The 16,050-nt window shown below is 44.5% G+C and overlaps 1 protein-coding gene across 5 annotated transcripts in view; it reads left to right on the top strand.

Moving 5' to 3' along the window:
* The window catches only part of DGCR2 (DiGeorge syndrome critical region gene 2), a 43,592-nt gene that overhangs the window by 11,773 nt on the left and 15,769 nt on the right, over positions 1–16,050 (top strand). Inside the window, exons 2-3 of one of the 5 annotated variants that reach the window (XM_070400097.1) lie at positions 4,984–5,106; positions 13,353–13,478. In XM_070400097.1, the coding sequence (XP_070256198.1) occupies positions 4,984–5,106; positions 13,353–13,478 (249 nt within the window). Of the gene's footprint in view, positions 1–4,983; positions 5,107–13,352; positions 13,481–16,050 lie in introns of all 5 variants that reach the window. The other 4 variants (XM_070400096.1, XM_070400099.1, XM_070400098.1 and 1 more) reach the window with 4 other exon arrangements.

Raw genomic sequence — 16,050 nt, 5'->3', positions numbered from 1 at the left:
GAGTGGGGAGAGAGAGAGAAACATCAGTGATAAGAGAGAATCACTGAATTGCTGCCTCCTGCACACCCCACACGGGATTGAGCCCACAACCCTGGCATGTGACTTGACAGGGAATCGAACTGGCAACTTTTCGGTGCACTGAACGACCTAACAAAGCCACACCAGCCAGGGCAAAAAAGTTCTCAGTTTTAATGAAGTCCAATTTATCAACTTTTTCTTTTAGGGATTGAACTTCTGGTATATGTATCTAAGAAATCTTGGCCAAGGCCACAAAGATTTTCTCCTATGTTTTCTAGATATTTTATAGTTTTAGGCTTTCCTCTCTAAAAATCAATTTAAAAATTTGATATCCAGTTGTCCCAGTACCATTTGTTGAAAGGATGATTCTTTCTCCAGGAAATTGCCTTTGCACCTTCCTCATAAATCAGTTGCTCACATATGTGTGGGCCTATTTTTGGACACACTGTTCTGGTTCCGTTGGTCCTAATGTATGTCTTGATGCTTATGCCACGCTGTTTTTGTTGTTTTGTTTTTTTAATGCCGTCTTAATTACTGTAACTTAGTAAGTGCTCAAGATCAGGTGGTGTGAATCCTCCAGCTTTGTTCTTACTTTTCAAAGTTGTTTTGAGTATGCTAAGTCTTTTGCATTTCTGTATGAGTTTTAGAATCAGTTTGTCAATTTCTACAAAAAGGCCTGCTAGAATATTGATTGGGATTGCATTGAATCTGTAACGAATTTGGGTAGAATTGGTATCTTAACAGTATTGAGCTTACTGATCCATAGCACTTCATGTATCCCCACACGTTTAGATTTTTAAAAAATTTCTCTTAGCAATAGTCTGTAATTTTCAGTGTATAGAACCTGCACATCTGTCATTACATTTATCTTTAAGTGTTTCTTGGTCTTGATGCTATTGTTATGGTAATTTTAAATATTTAAATTTATGGAAGAGTTTGTATGGAATTGGTGCTTTTCTACCGTAAATATTTAGTAGAACTTTCCAGTGAAGCCATCTAGGCCTGGAGTTTTCTTTGTGTGAAGTTCTTAAACTAAAACTTCAGTTTCTTTTGCCGAAACCGGTTTGGCTCAGTGGATAGAGCGTTGGCCTGCGGACTGAAGGGTCCCGGGTTCGATTCCGGTCAAGGGCATGTACCTTGGTTGCGGGCACATCCCCAATAGGAGATGTGCAGGAGGCAGCTGATCGATGTTTCTCTCTCATTCTAACTCTCTATCTCTCTCCTTCCTCTCTGTAAAAAATCAATAAAAAATATTTTTAAAAAAAGAAAAAGAAAAATTCAGTTTCTTTTATAGCACATGGTTACTCAGGTTATTGATTCCTTTTTGAGTGAGCTTTAGTAGTTTGTGACTTTCAAGGAATTTTTTTAATGTGTTTATTTGATCCATATTTTTTCTTTGATTCGTAGGCTCTTTAGAAGTGTGTGAGTTGTTGCCATATAGTTGGGGAGATTTTCCGGGTATCTTTCTGCTGTTGATTTTTTTAAGAATATATTTTTTATTGATTTTAGAAAGAGGAAGGGAGAAGGAATAGAGAGAGAGAGAAACACCAGTGAGAGGGAAACATTACCTCCTGCATGCCCCCTACTGGGGATCAAGCCTGCAACCCAGGCATGTGTCTGTGTCCTGACTAGGAATCGAACCATAACTTCCTGGTTCATGGGCCAGTGCTTAACCACAGAGCCACACTAGCCTGGCTGTTGTTGATTTTTAATTTTTTAATTAAATTGTGGTCAAACAACATACTCCGTATGATTTCAGTCATAAATTTGAGATTTGTTTTATGGCCATAACATTCTCTATTATGATCAATGTTATATATGTATGCATATGAAAATAGTTGTGTATTCCACTGTTTTTGGGTGGAGAGTTCTGTAAGTGTTGGTTCAGACCAGTTGGTTGATAGTGTTGTTCAGGTTGTTTGGAGGAGAGTGAAATCTCTGACTGTAATTGTGAATTTGTCTATTAGCAGCTATAGCAATTTTTCATCCATATTTTAAAGCTCTGCAATAGATTCATAAACATTTAGAATTATTATGTTCTTTATCATTATTAAATAACTTTTATTTCTGGTAATATTAAGTGCTTTGGAGTCTACTTTCTGTGGCATTAATATAGCCACTCCAGCTTTCTTTTGATCAGTGTTAGCATGTTTTCCATTCTTCTATTTTCACCAATTTGCGTCCTTATATAAAGAGATTTTTTTAGGCAATACATAGTGGGGTCTTGTTTTTTTTACCTATGTGCCAAATTTTGTCTTTTCAGGTGTTTAGATCATCCCATATGTTTACTGATTAGGCAAAATTGATTATTTGTTTTATTTTTTGTACCATCTATTGTTAATTTCTTTTTCTCTTTCTGCCTTCTTTTCAATTGACTTTTTGTCCCATTTTGTTGTCTTCGTTGACTTACTTGCTATAACTCTTGTTAGTTTAGTGATATTTTTCTTTAACTTATGATAGTTTACCTTCACGTGACAGACCACTTTACCTGTGGTATGTAAAAGCATTAAAACAGTATGCTTCGCTTCTTCTTTCCAGCTATTGTGCTATTGTTACAGTTTTACTGCTACGTGTTATAAACCCTACAATGTAGTATACATGTTTTTGCTTTAAATAATTCTAGGTTGACAGCTATTTCTTTTTTTTTCTTTTTCTTTTTTTTATATATGTTTATTGATTTCAGAGAGGAAGGGAGAGGGAGAGAGAGACAGAAACATCAATGATGAGAGAGAATCATGGATCGGCCACCTCCTGCACGCTCCACACTGGGAATTGAGCCCACAACCCAGGCATGTGCCCTTGACTGGAATCAAACCCAGGACCCGTCAGTCCGCAGGCTGACGCTCTGTCCACTGAGCCAAACTGGCCAGGGTGACAGCTATTTCTTTTTTTCAGAATTTAAAAATGTTTCTCCACTGTCTTCTAGCTTGTATTGTTTATAATGAGAAATCTGTTGTCTTTGTCTGTTTTTCTGTGTGATGTCTTTCTTCCTCTGGCTGCTTTTAAAATTTTCTCTATTGCTGGTTTTAAGCACTTTGATTATGATGTGCCTTGGAGTAATTTTCTTTATATGTCTTGTGTTTGGGGTTCATTGAGCTTGTGGATCTGCAGGTTTATAGTTTCCATCAAATTGGGAAGTTGTTCTGCCATTGTTTCTTCAAATATTTTGTCTGATCCCCCCCCTCCAAGTACAAGTACGTTAAGGGTGCTTGAAGTTGTCCCACAGCTCACAGTTCCAAGAAAACTTTATTTTTATTTATTTATTTATTTAAATATATTTTATTGATTTTTTACAGAGAGGAAGGGAGAGAGATAGAGAGTTAGAAACATCGATGAGAGAGAAACATCGATCAGCTGCCTCCTGCACAACTCCTACTGGGGATATGCCTGCAACCAAGGTACATGCCCTTGACTGGAATCGAACCTGGGACCTTTCAGTCCACAGGCTGACGCTCTATCCACTGAGCCAAACCGGTTTCGGCAAGAAAACTTTATTTTTAAAAAAACGGTGGGAAGGCCCTAACTGGTTTGGCTCAGTGGTTAGAGCGTCGGCCTGCGATCTGAAAGGTCCCAGGTTCGATTCCGGTCGAGGGCATGTACCTTGGTTGTGGGCACATCCCCAGTGGGGGGTGTGCAGAAGGCAGCTGATCGATGTTTCTCTCTCATCGATGTTTCTAACTCTCTATCCCTCTCCCTTCCTCTCTGTAAAAAATCAATAAAATATATTAAAAGAAAAAACAAACAAAAACAAATAAACGGTGGGAAGGACAGGAGTTGGCCCATGAGCTGTAAATTTGCCGACCCCTGCCTCAGTTCAAGACCTTACTTGGCTGAGTTATTTATTTATTTATTTATTTATTTATTAAAATATATTTTATTGATTTTTTATAGAGAGGAAGGGAGAGAGATAGAGAGTCAGAAACATTGATGAGAGAGAAACATCGATCAGCCGCCTCCTGCACACTCCCCACCGGGGATGTGCCCGCAACCCAGGCACATGCCCCTGACCGGAACCGAACCCGGGACCCTTCAGTCCGAAGGCCGACGCTCTATCCACTGAGCCAAACCGGTTTCGACTTGGCTGAGTTATTTAATATTTTTGTCTGGCCTTCTATTTTAATTGCTTCCAGAAATCATTGCTAGTGATATCTGCTTAAAACACAGATCTTACCATATTACTTGTTGGTCCCCTACAACATACCAAATAAAGGTCAGCATTATCTTACCCTGAAAGCCACCACAGTCTGATTCTTCTTACATTTCCAGTCTTCAGTGATTCTGTATTTGTCAGTTCACACAGTCTAATTGGCATGTTCTCCTGCCTTGTAATATTTCCTTAAGCCCTGCTTTTTCTGGATCGCTTGTCCCTTCCTATTATGTTACATGTACCTCTGAAACCATTGACCTGCCTTGGGAACCCTGTTTACATCCCACCTTCTTTAAGAAGCATTCCTGAGCCCCCCAGGTGGAGGCAGTTTCTCCTTCATGTTGTTTCAGCATGTTGTTCAAGTGCTTCTGTGGTGGTGACCTCCATTTATGCTTTGTCAGAAAACCGTGTGTGTGTGTTTATCCATATATGTGTATCTAGAGTATGTGTGTCTTCTCTATTGACCCAGAATCCCTCAGGAGGTGAGAGGTGTACCCTCTTGTTTCTGTCCCCTCTGCATTGCACTGCATAGCCTGATGCTGAACAGACATGCCACAATGTATGTTTGAATGGTCGCACATAAAGGTCATCTTGGGGGGATTTCAAGCTCTGGGTATTTGTGGCGTTTTGGGCACAGCTCTTGGCTCTTCTTGGGGCGTACATGCAAGCCTTCAAGGAGTGGGGCTGTAGGCAGGCTGCCTGGCCCATGCACATGGGGACCGGGTGGTGGCAGGGCCAGGTGGTTGCAGGCCTGGCCACTCCAGGGCTCTGCTGCTACTGCCACTTCCTCAATGGCCTCTTGCCCTTTGGTTTCACAGAGCTGCGGTGCAACCCTGGGCAGTTTGCCTGTCGCAGTGGCACCATCCAGTGCATCCCTCTCCCCTGGCAGTGTGACGGCTTGGTGACTTGTGAGGATGAGAGCGACGAAGCCAACTGTCCAGGTGAGTGTCGGGCAGGCAGATGCACGTGGCCCATGCTTCCCATCAAATAGTTTTGTCCCAACAATAGTTTTGTCCCAACAATAGTTTTGTCCAATGCTATATCCATGTGCTGGAAGGTTATTTTAAGCTCCTCCTGTCCTCTTTCTCTCTCTCTCTCTTTTTTTTTTTTAATAAATGCCTAACACAGGTAGATCTCAGAAGTTTTAAGATGGCAGGGTGAGCGTTGGGAGGCAAGAGAGGTGCCCATGATATCACATTTTGGGAGGTGCTGCTGGCCCTGAGAGCAGCACCTGAAGTATGGTAGCTTCTTCCCTTTCCTCTTGACTGGTTTTGGAAGTAGGTGTCTGTGAAACTTGGCTAGAATCCCGACAAGGGTCACTTATACTGGCCTTGGCTCTGTCTGTCTGCCCTGCTCACTTAGTCACTAGTAATCTTTCTCCTGATGATGTGTGTGCTCACAAAGACAGAATGCCAGAGAGTCTAAATTGTTGTCTCTACCTGATTTCTGTTCCAGTACCCTCAAAGAATATAACACCCTATGAGTAATGGTGGTCACCACACCCTGGGTTCTCTACTTGGTTAGGATGGACAGTTGACATTTGAGTGTCTTGTGCGTACTGCATGAGTATGTGAGAGAGACACACACACATACACATACACATGGAATATGTTTAAGACCCAGGTGGTTCTCATAAAAGCCCTAAGAGGAAGGAATCTCAGACCTAAACTCTTCGGCCTAACAATTAAATTTCTTCACAATCTGGCTTGTTTTTTGCCAATCCAATTTATCATTATTTTCCCTTCTGTGACTCAGCTAGGCTATTTCCTGTGCCCACCCCATTAAGAATGTTCTAGCCTGGCCAGCGTGGCTCAGTGGTTGACCATCAACCTATGAATCAGAAGGTCATGGTTCAATTCCCAGTCAGGTCATATGCCCAGGGTGTGGGCTCGATCCTCAGTGTAGGGTGTGCAGGAGGCAGCCGATCAATGATTCTCTCTCATCATAGATGTTTCTATCTCTCCCTCTCCCTTCTTCTCTGAAATAAATTTTTTAAAAATACTTTTTATAAAAAGAAAAAAAGAATTTCCTAGCCACATGCTTTGTTTATGCCTTTCTTTTTTCCTGGGATCCTCTTGGTTTGTTTCTGTGTGGACAGATCCTGCCTATCCTTCAAGGCCTGGCTAGATGATTCCACAACAAGAAGGCATCTGTGGGCTCCATGGCTATAGGTTGGCTTCTGCTAATAACCTGCTCTATCCCTCTCTGGCAGCACATAGAACCACTGGTAATTCTTCATCACTTGTGCCCATGCTTGATCTCTCCTTCCAGACTGAGTTCCCTGAGGGCAGGAGACCTGTCTTCTTCCTCGGTGGGATGAGGTCCTTTTCAGCATTCAGTAAATGAAAGGAGTCTTGTAATTCCTATAGGCCAGGTGCTGGAAAAAATTCCAACTAGGGGATCAGGTGGGACATCAATTAGCATTTGACATTTGAGCTTGGGACAGTTCATTGAGGGATGGTTCCAAAACAAGAAATAGAGGTGATCTGTTTGGAATGTATTTGTCTATAAAAATGACCCCTGTAGCCCTAACCGGTTTAGCTCAGTGGATAGAGCATCGGCCTGCGGACTCAAGGGTCCCAGGTTCAATTCCAGTCAAGGGCATGTACCTTGGTTGCAGCCACATCCCCAGTGGGGAGTGTGTAGGAGGCAGCTGATCGATGTTTCTAACTCTCTATCCCTCTCACTTCTCTCTGTAAAATATCAATAAAATATATATATTTTTTAAATGACCCCTGTAAAGGACCCCATTTTTAAAAATAATTTCTTTTAAAAAAATATATTTTTATTGATTTCAGGGAGGAAGGGAAAGGGAGAGAGAGATAGAAACATCAATGATGAGAGGGAATCATGGATCGGCTGCCTCCTGCATGCCCCTACTGGGGATCGAGCCCACAACCCAGGCATGTGCCCTTGACAGGAATCGAACCCAGGACCCTTTAGTCCACAGAACGACGCTCTATCCACTGAGCCAAACTGGCTAGGGCGGGACTTATTTTTTAATCATCCCTTAGGCCTGTTCTTCCTTCATTAGACGAGCATGTCTGTGGTTGAGGTGCCTACCTTTCCAAATAAGAGTTTGGTGGCTGGTTTATGAGCCTCTGGGATAGTTCTGTGTCTGGGAGACCACCTGGTCATTCCTTGGGTCACAGACCAGACAGTGTGAACTTCCCAGTGTTTGAGAATTTCCTATATGCTGGGTCAGCCTGGTGAGCTTCCCCTGGTGTGACTTACAGGTTGAGGCTTCATATCTAGCCTCCTAGAGAGTTTTCTGAACAAAGAACCAAATGATTCCTGGCTTGCTTTAAAATGGGAGCATGGTTTATCTGCTGTTTTCAAAGCACCTTTTGGCTTAGCTTTGAAGGTTAGGTGTAATAACTGCCCTATTATAGATATTGGAAACAATGATGGGCACTCGTATGGTTCAGCTTCATCTATCAATGCTCAGTGGACTTGCTGAAGGCAGGAACTAGATCTGATTTCTCTTTTGGGTTACTTGGTTGGCACAAAGGGTTACAAGTTTGCTCAGTGTAAGTGTTGACTTGAAGTTACATAGGTTCCTGTATTTTCTCCCCAGATAGAAAAATAAAGTCTATCCTACAGAGCCCAGAGTTCTGAGTAGATGGCATGTTCCAGGCCAAGCATGTCAAACTCACGACCGGCCGCAAGTTTGACGCTTGTTCTAGGCCCAGGCCATTGAGTGCATGATGACAACAAGTGTGCATTCACAAACTCACCAAGGACTAACCATTGGGCCACTCTGGCCAGAGCTTAGTCAGTCTGCTTTTGAACATGGACTTCAGGACTCTGGAGTGACCATGCGAGATTATTTCATTGCCCTGCTAAAAGCCTGCTAAAATTACAATAAGATATAAGGCCACTGGGTCAAAGAAAATGAAAGATGTAGCAGTAGATCATAATTTCAGTGTGGTTTTGTAAGATAGAAAATCGGTGGTATGCTATATATAGGCTGGGCATACAGTAGTACATTCCCTGCCTTTTGGGGTTGGAAGGCTCAGACCCCCTGCCAGTAGGCTTCTGGGTATCATTTGCCCATGAGATCCTTTCCTTGAAATTTGGAAAGTGGAAGAGAGGTAGAAGAATCCTCCTTCCTCTGGCTCTGACGTGGATGTGTGGCTTAGACCGAGGTGAGTGAGTGCAGTGGCTTCCACATCCCTCACTGGCCAGCTGTCTCAGGGCTGCAGGGCAGCTGTGGTCTGGCAGCGCTTTTCTGCAGTTTCCTCACCTGTGGATGGCAACAGCAGCTTCCTGACTCTCTGGATGCAGCTGCAGTGGTGAAATAGACAGTTAGAAGTGGCCCACTTGACACAAACCTCCAGCCTTTTCAGTTGTTTCTAAAGCACGACTTCCCTATATTAAACCCCTTTGTGTTTGAAATAGCTGGCATGGTTTCTGTTCTAACTGACCCATATTTGATATAAGTGGGAACTAACAGAAGATGTGTAAAATTTTTAATGGAGAAAAATTTACAACTTTATTAAGAGTTATTAAAGAAGACTTGAGGCAGGATGTTCTTGGCTAGGAAGACTTAATGTGTTAAAGCTGCCTGTTCTTCTTATATTGATCTGTGGACTCAGTGCATCTCCAAAGGGTTTTTGGGAAATGTGGCAAGTCATTTCTAAGGTTTGGAAGAATAATGTCCTGATATTGTTAGGGCACTTTGAAGAAGAGTCAGGAGTGAGCACTTCCCTTTCCAGTGTCAAGGCTTACTTTACAGTTGGCTCAGGGTAGCATGAATTGGCCAGTAGGACAGAAGAGCTGCCAGAAATATGATATATGGCAGAGGTGGAATTACATGTCACTGGGCAAAGGTTAGATTCTTAAGTATGTAGTGCTGTGACAGTCGGAAAAGAAAGAAATTGGATCCCTAATGTACAACATATAGGAAAATTGGTTTCAAGTTAAAGAAAAACTTCTAGAAGATAATATAGAACACCTAAGATCTTCCCTTTATCAAAAGATAGCAATAAAGAATGTGAACAGAGCCTTAGGGACTTACAGGATCACCCAAAAACAGCAGAATACATATTTTAGGCTCTCTTATGTTAGAAATCCCATTTTGGTAAGTAAGTGTTATTTGACTTACTGAGTAACGTCTGATTTTTTTTACCATGATTTAAACCTGTTTTGGTGTAAAGTAGGAAAGTGATGTGTGTGCTGAAGAGGCTCCAGTCATTCTTGCCCTCTCCATTCAGAGAAGTTATAAGCTCATCTGGACCTAATATATTTGTTCAAGTTCTAGAAACACAAATTAGAGTCACTCATATTTTGTATTTTATCTATAATAATAAAAGCATAATATGCTAATTAGACCAGATGACCTTCCAGACGACCTTCCGGAGGAAGCTGGGGCTGCGAGGGAAGCCCTGATCCCAGGTGCCAGAGGGAAAGCTGGTGCTGGCAGTGGGGTGGGGGGGAAGGGGGGTGGGGGAGGAATTACTCTTGCATGAATTTCGTGCATCGGGCCTCTAGTTTACATATAATACTCATTTCTGGCCAAATGCTATTGGGAAGTAAGCTTGCCAGTACCTGCCCTGACTCAGTTTCCATGTTGGACTTGGGCTCTCGAGCAGCTGCCCAGCTTTCCCTTGAGACATGTGCTGGGGAAGCAGAAAGCCTGGAGAGGAGGCAGCTGCCCAGGGGGTCAGGTGGAGACAGGCTTCAGGTGGCCAGGTTGTGAGATAGGGTGACTCAGGTCTTGTGAACTTGGAGGAGGAGGGCCCACCTCTTCTGTGTTCCACTTCTGCTCTGAAGCAAGTCTCATAACACTTCTGAGCCTGCTTTCCCATCTGTAAAACATTTCCCTTTTCCTTGTTTTTTGTTTTGTTTTTTTTCAATAGCAAATCAACCATGTTGGCTTCTCCTTGCTTCACATCTCCTTCTGTGGGCTCCCATTCAGTCTTTGGTAGGCGGAGCTGCTCTGGAGTCCTGGTGAGGACATCTGAGGAGAGAAGAGCATAAGTGGCAGCTTGTGTTGCAGGGAGCACTCTTTCCAGGACTGCAGGACTGGGCTTGGGCCCCGTCACAGTCACAGTCCCGGCCAGTTGCTGGATGGAAGAGGAAGGCTCAGGAGGGCATGTCTTATCACTAAGCGGGGACAGGATCATTTTCTGTTGTGTTCACTGCCCACTACAGTATTCCCCATGCCTCGGACAGTGCCTGGCACACTAAGGTAGAGAGGGGACGGAGGGGTGTCTGCATAGCTGCACATGAATCGGCTCAGCTGTGAGAGCTGCACACCCTCCAGCTGGCCCTAATGGGGAAACACTGGGTCTCAGAAGCAAATTCTTTATTGTCAGAGGGGTCCTGATAGGTTTGTAAGGATGCTGATCCTGTGCTCTGCATCCTCCCCCACCACCCTCACCTCCTTAGCCAAGCCCTTCCCCTTCTTGCTGGCAAAGACCCATGTCTGTGCTGGTAGGTTTCCTTGGCAGCATGTAATGGGCACTGAATAAATGAGTGATGGGATGGATGTGGGCATTTGGGTAGGAAGAGAAATGATAGAAAAGAGAAGGGCTCAAAATTGCCTCCTGAAATTTGGAGAAGTCTGCTCTGCACAAAGTAGCTTCTTCCATCACCACAGGCTTTCTTTCCTTAACTATTTCACCTGTTGCCCCCTCACCCCCATGCTGCAGATAGCTTCCCTTCTGCACAGGCCGCATGTCCTAGATGAGCGATTTTCAACCGGTGTGCTGCAAGAATTTTAAAGCATGGCCGAAACCGGTTTGGCTCAGTGGATAGAGCTTCGGCCTGCGGACTGAAAGGTCCCAGGTTCGATTCCGGTCAAGGGCATGTACCTTGGTTGCGGGCACATCCCCAGTGGGAGATGTGCAGGAGACAGCTGATCGATGTTTCTCTCTCATCACTGTTTCTAACTCTCTATCTCTCTCCCTTCCTCTCTGTAAAAAATCAATAAAAATTAAAAAAAAAAAAAGAATTTTAAAGCATGCAATATTTAGTCAGGGGCACTGACCTCTTTTCCCTTAGATTGTCAAGTTTAAAATGACAGCAATCAATACAACAAAAGCCATCCAGTGTGAATGAATCAAAATTGTGGGGGTTTTTTGTCAGATGGGCAAAAAATTATATTTTTTGTTATGCCACAGAATTTCAATAATTAGTTTGTGTGTGGCATGAGATGAAAAGGATTGAAAATCGCTCTCCTGGATCCATCTGTGAGCATTGTGGCCTCTCATAGACCAGATGCTGCTCTTGGTCTGGGAAAGAGACCAAGACGTCAAGTGGAATCACAGGTCTTGTTCGTTTGAGCAGACAGAAGGGAGATGTGAAATTTAGGTGTGGCTTCTACCACACCCAAGCTTGTCCTGAAGCCTGTCCCAGACATGCCTGCCTTTGCCCAAGCTGTGCCCTTTTCTGGGAAGCCCTTCTGTACCCTTCCCTCATCTCCCGATCCTAAGTCCACCCTCCCTCAGGAGGCACTGTGGCTCTTCCCCATCCTCTGCCTGCCTGGAGAAGGGCGGAGGAGGACTTTGTAGCGCTGTCCCTGTGCCAGAACTGTCCGTCTCTTCCCGGGAGCAGTGGTGCTCAGGGTGTGTGCATGGGGCAGTCCAGTCCTAGAGAGATGGTGCCAGTGGCTCCTAGGACTGGGTGTTGGAAGAGAGCAGCTGCAGCCTCAGGCCACCTTCCACAGGGGCAGCAGCAAATGAGGTGGTTGTGTTAATGATGAGATCACTCCAAGGCCTTGAAGATGCTTTTCCTTTGAGGTCTTTGCTTTATGTTGAGCTTATCTCAGACACTGGTAGCACATTTTATATTTTAGAATGATTGGCAATCAAAGGACACCCGCTCCCCATCATATGCCAGAGAAGGAGCTGGAAATACTCTCCTCAATACCTAGTGGGGGAGAGAGCCAAATCTGGTAGGGCTCATGACTTCTCAGGTCTCAGAAGAAAATAATGAGGCACAAACAGATTTATGTACAAGTCGTTCAGTGCAACCCTTCTTAGAGTATTGGAAGGATGCAAACAACCTAAATTTTGCACCATAGGAGATGGTGATAATTACAGAAATTCATTCACAGAATACCATGCAGCCATTAAAAATGGTCTTGCCCTGACCGGTTTGGCTCAGTGGATAGAGTGTCGGCCTGAGGACTCAAGGGTCCCAGGTTCGATTCCGGTCAGGGGTATGTACGTTGGTTGTGGGCACATCCCCAGTGGAGAGTGTGCAGGAGGCAGCTGATCGACGTTTCTCTCTCATCGATATTTCTAACTCTCTGTCCCTCTCCCTTCCTCTCTGTAAAAAATCAATAAAATATATATTTTTTTAAAAATGGTCTTAAGTTTATTTCAGAATATGGGAAGCTGTTATAGTCTTAAGCTTACAACGCAAATCCTAAAATAGAGTTTTAAGGATTTATGTAAAAAAAAGAGACTGAAGGGTGGGCCCTAACATAGTAATGGGTTAATACGCTTTGTCTTTTCAAACGTATTTTTCAAATATTTTGCATTGAATATTTATTTTATAATGAGAAAAAATAGATTATTTATGAAATAAAAACAGTATCAGAGTCTGTAATAATAGCAGAGCCAGATGGCTGGAGAAGCTTTAGTCAGTGGGGCTAATTGCCAGCCAGTCTGGGAAGGTGGGTTTGTGGGACACCACCTCACCTTCCAACCACTTGCCCTAGACGCACCACGTTCCTCCACCCCCCATGCCATGCCCCGCCCCTTGCCAAAGATTACAGCCATTCCCCCTTCATGCTCCCAGGGGAGGCTCCCAGGCAGTTAGAGCAGGAGGGCAGCCTATGCTCTGGAAGAAACCCCAAGGGGCTAGAGCAAGCATGGTTAAACGAGGCATGGGGCTTGCTGGCCATGAGTTTGGCATGCGTGGGCTAGAGCTACTGAGGGATTTGCAGCAGGAATGGCTGACCCTGTGCTTTGCCAGCAATAGCCTGTTAGAAAATACAATGAAGGGAAAACCTCATTTCATGATAGTAGTAAAAAAATGAAGACTGCTAAGGAATAATTTTAGTAAGATGTGCATATAACCCATTTGATACCAACAGGAACATTTTATAGAGTTCTTAAGAAAACCTGAATAAATGTAATCTATGCTCACCCACATCTGGTCTCCCAGCCTCAAGTAGTCTGCCCACTCTGCTGTGAGAGCAGTGTTTACAGTCCACTTCTCTTTTTGCTTTCAGAAGTGACTGGGGATTCTCGACCTTACCATGGGAAGGAAGCTGTGGATCCGAGGCAGGGGCGGGCCCGAGGTGGTGACCCCACGCATTTCCACGCAGTGAATGTGGCGCAGCCTGTTCGCTTCAGCAGTAAGTTGCAGACCTGCCCTGTTTGTGATAAAGCCTCATAATCCTATATGTTCCCTGGCTCTCCTGGTGCCACTTGGCTGTGCGAGGGGTACAATGTGTCTTTTAAAACAGCCCTTCAGGGCAGACTGGCATAATCCTCCTTTGGTAAGAGGCTGCACGGTGACCCAGCCAAGGCCATCCAGGTTGAGAGTGGTGAATCCTTGACACCAACTTGGGCTATGGAACCAGCTGCTTACAAGATGGCTGCCTTTCAGAACTGGGCTGCAGAAGTCTTCTCACTACATAGACACTCAGGTCCCCTCGGCTTGGAGCTGTGGACTCCAGGGATTGTCACAGGGATGTAGTGCAAGCTTGGTGAGTGAGGAAACTGAGCCTCTGAGAGCTCACAGCCAATTGGGCAGCCCCTGGAATCGTGACTCTCAGCTCCATGCACTGTCCTTTCATCTCTAATCTACTTTCTTTGATAGGTAATCTACGTAGGGAATAATTCCACAAAGTTCAACAGGTAGAAAACGATGTTCCCTCTCTCTGTTGCCCCCACTCACTGTCTTCTGTTCCCAGAGGGCTTCCTCTGAACCCATTCCAAGATGTGGGTGAGGAGCCAAGTTGGAAGCCCAAACTGACACTTGCCAGTTGAGATGCTCGGCCTCTGCACACCTTGGTGTTCCCACCTCTAACCTGGGACAGATGGAACCCACATATGGGGGTTTTGGCAGGTTAAACACATCGTGGTGGTAGGGAGCTTAGAAAACATACAGTAAAAGGCCACCTGGTAACCCCCCTATCCTCATACCCATTCCATGAACTCCATAGACCTCCCCTTCTCCTGCTTGGTGGTCCCTGAGGGCTGGCGCCTGTCTACAGTGAATGCCTTCCTATGAGCTCCGTGGCAGATGGTGCTGTCCCACTGTCGGCGTTGCAGCAGTGCTGCGGCATGCCTTGTTGGCTCCGGGGCCAGGGGTACCTTTCCTCTCATGTAATCTCTTTCCCATTGTTCATAATAAGGTACACATACACACACACACGTGTCCTAAATAATAAAAACAGCCCACCCAGTGTGGCTCAGTGGTTGAGCATCGACCTATGAGCCAGGGTTCAATGAATCATGAATCATGGTTCAGTTCCTATGAATCATGGTTTAATTCCCGGTCAGGGCACATGCCTGGGTTGTGGGCTCAATCCCCAATGTGGGGCGTGCAGGAGGTGGCCGACCAATCATTCTCTCTCATCATGGATGTGTCTATCTCTCACTCCCTCTCACTTACTCTCTGAAATCAATAAAATATATTTAAAAGCCCTAGCCGGTTTGGCTCAGTGGATAGAGCCTCGGCCTGTTGACTCAAGGTTCCTGGGTTTGATTCCGGTCAAGGGCACATGCCTCGGTTGTGGGCTCAAACCTCAGTCAGGGGCATGCAGGAGGCAGCTGGTCAATGATTCTCTCTCATCGATGTTTCTAGCTCTCCCTCCCCCTTTCTCTCTGAAATCAATAAAAATATATATGTATATATATATATAATATATATATATTTAATAATAAAAACACAAGCCATCAGTCTTTAAGAAGTTTTACTAGTTCCACAAGATGTTGAAGCATTAAAAAATTGCAATTTGTTAACTGGCTTTGTAAAAAAAAGTGTTACTCTTCATCAGTGTTCTCTCTCTCTCTCTCTCTCTCTCTATATATATATATATATATATTTTTTTTTTTTTTATTGATTTCAGAGAGGAAGGGAGAGGGAGAGAGATAGAAACATCAATGATAATAGAGAATTATTAACCAGCTGCCTCCTACATCCTACATGCCCCCTACTGGGGATCGAGCCCGCAGCCCGGGCATGTGCTCTTGACCAGAATCGAACCTGGGACCCTTTGGTCTGCAGGCTAATGCTCTATCCACTGAACCAAACCAGCTAGTGCCCATCAGTGTACTTTTAGTTAGGAGTTAGGTACCCTGGCATTTGAAGGTTATACATCCTGTAGAACAGGTCATTGCCCTTACCCAAGGCCAGCCATTCGGTATGGAGCCTTGCCACCCTTAGGGTGGGTCCACCTGGCAAGAAGATATCTGGCCCATCTCATCTAGCGGAGACTCTGACTTCAACTGGCTACTTGGCTTTTGCCCACTATGGAACCACCTGCACCTCATTTTCTCATCTGTAGAAGGCAGGAGTTGCTCCCACAACCTCAGTGCCCTTCCAGCTATGATCTCCTGAGCTTCTGTTTTAGGGGAATGCTAGCCAGCACCTATGTGAACAGAGAACCAATGAGTAGGCTCAAGAAGCTGTGGGCTTGCTGGCAGGGTGACCAAAAGAGCCAGCATTTGGGCAGTGAGGACAAAGTGGGCAGGGAACCTCCTTGCTCACTCCTACCAGGCCTTGCAGTAAGCTGGTGTGGGCAGTTCTGCCATCTGGTCAACCAGACTTATTCAGAGAATGAAATCCACTTTATCCAAAGAATCCAGCAGTCCGTCTTTACTACCAAGTAAATTAAAGACCTTATACAAATGGGAAGACTCACCACTGAATATACTTGTATTTTAAGTTGCATCTGTATTGTAGAGAAACTTGAGTAT

The sequence above is a fragment of the Myotis yumanensis genome, unplaced genomic scaffold (assembly GCF_028538775.1).
Source record: "Myotis yumanensis isolate MYYU_CA2020_CCGP unplaced genomic scaffold, mMyoYum1.0.hap1 SCAF_19, whole genome shotgun sequence".
Lineage (NCBI taxonomy): Eukaryota > Metazoa > Chordata > Mammalia > Chiroptera > Vespertilionidae > Myotis > Myotis yumanensis.
The sequence above is the reverse complement of the archived record's forward strand: the minus strand, read 5'-3'. Positions and strand labels throughout refer to the sequence as shown.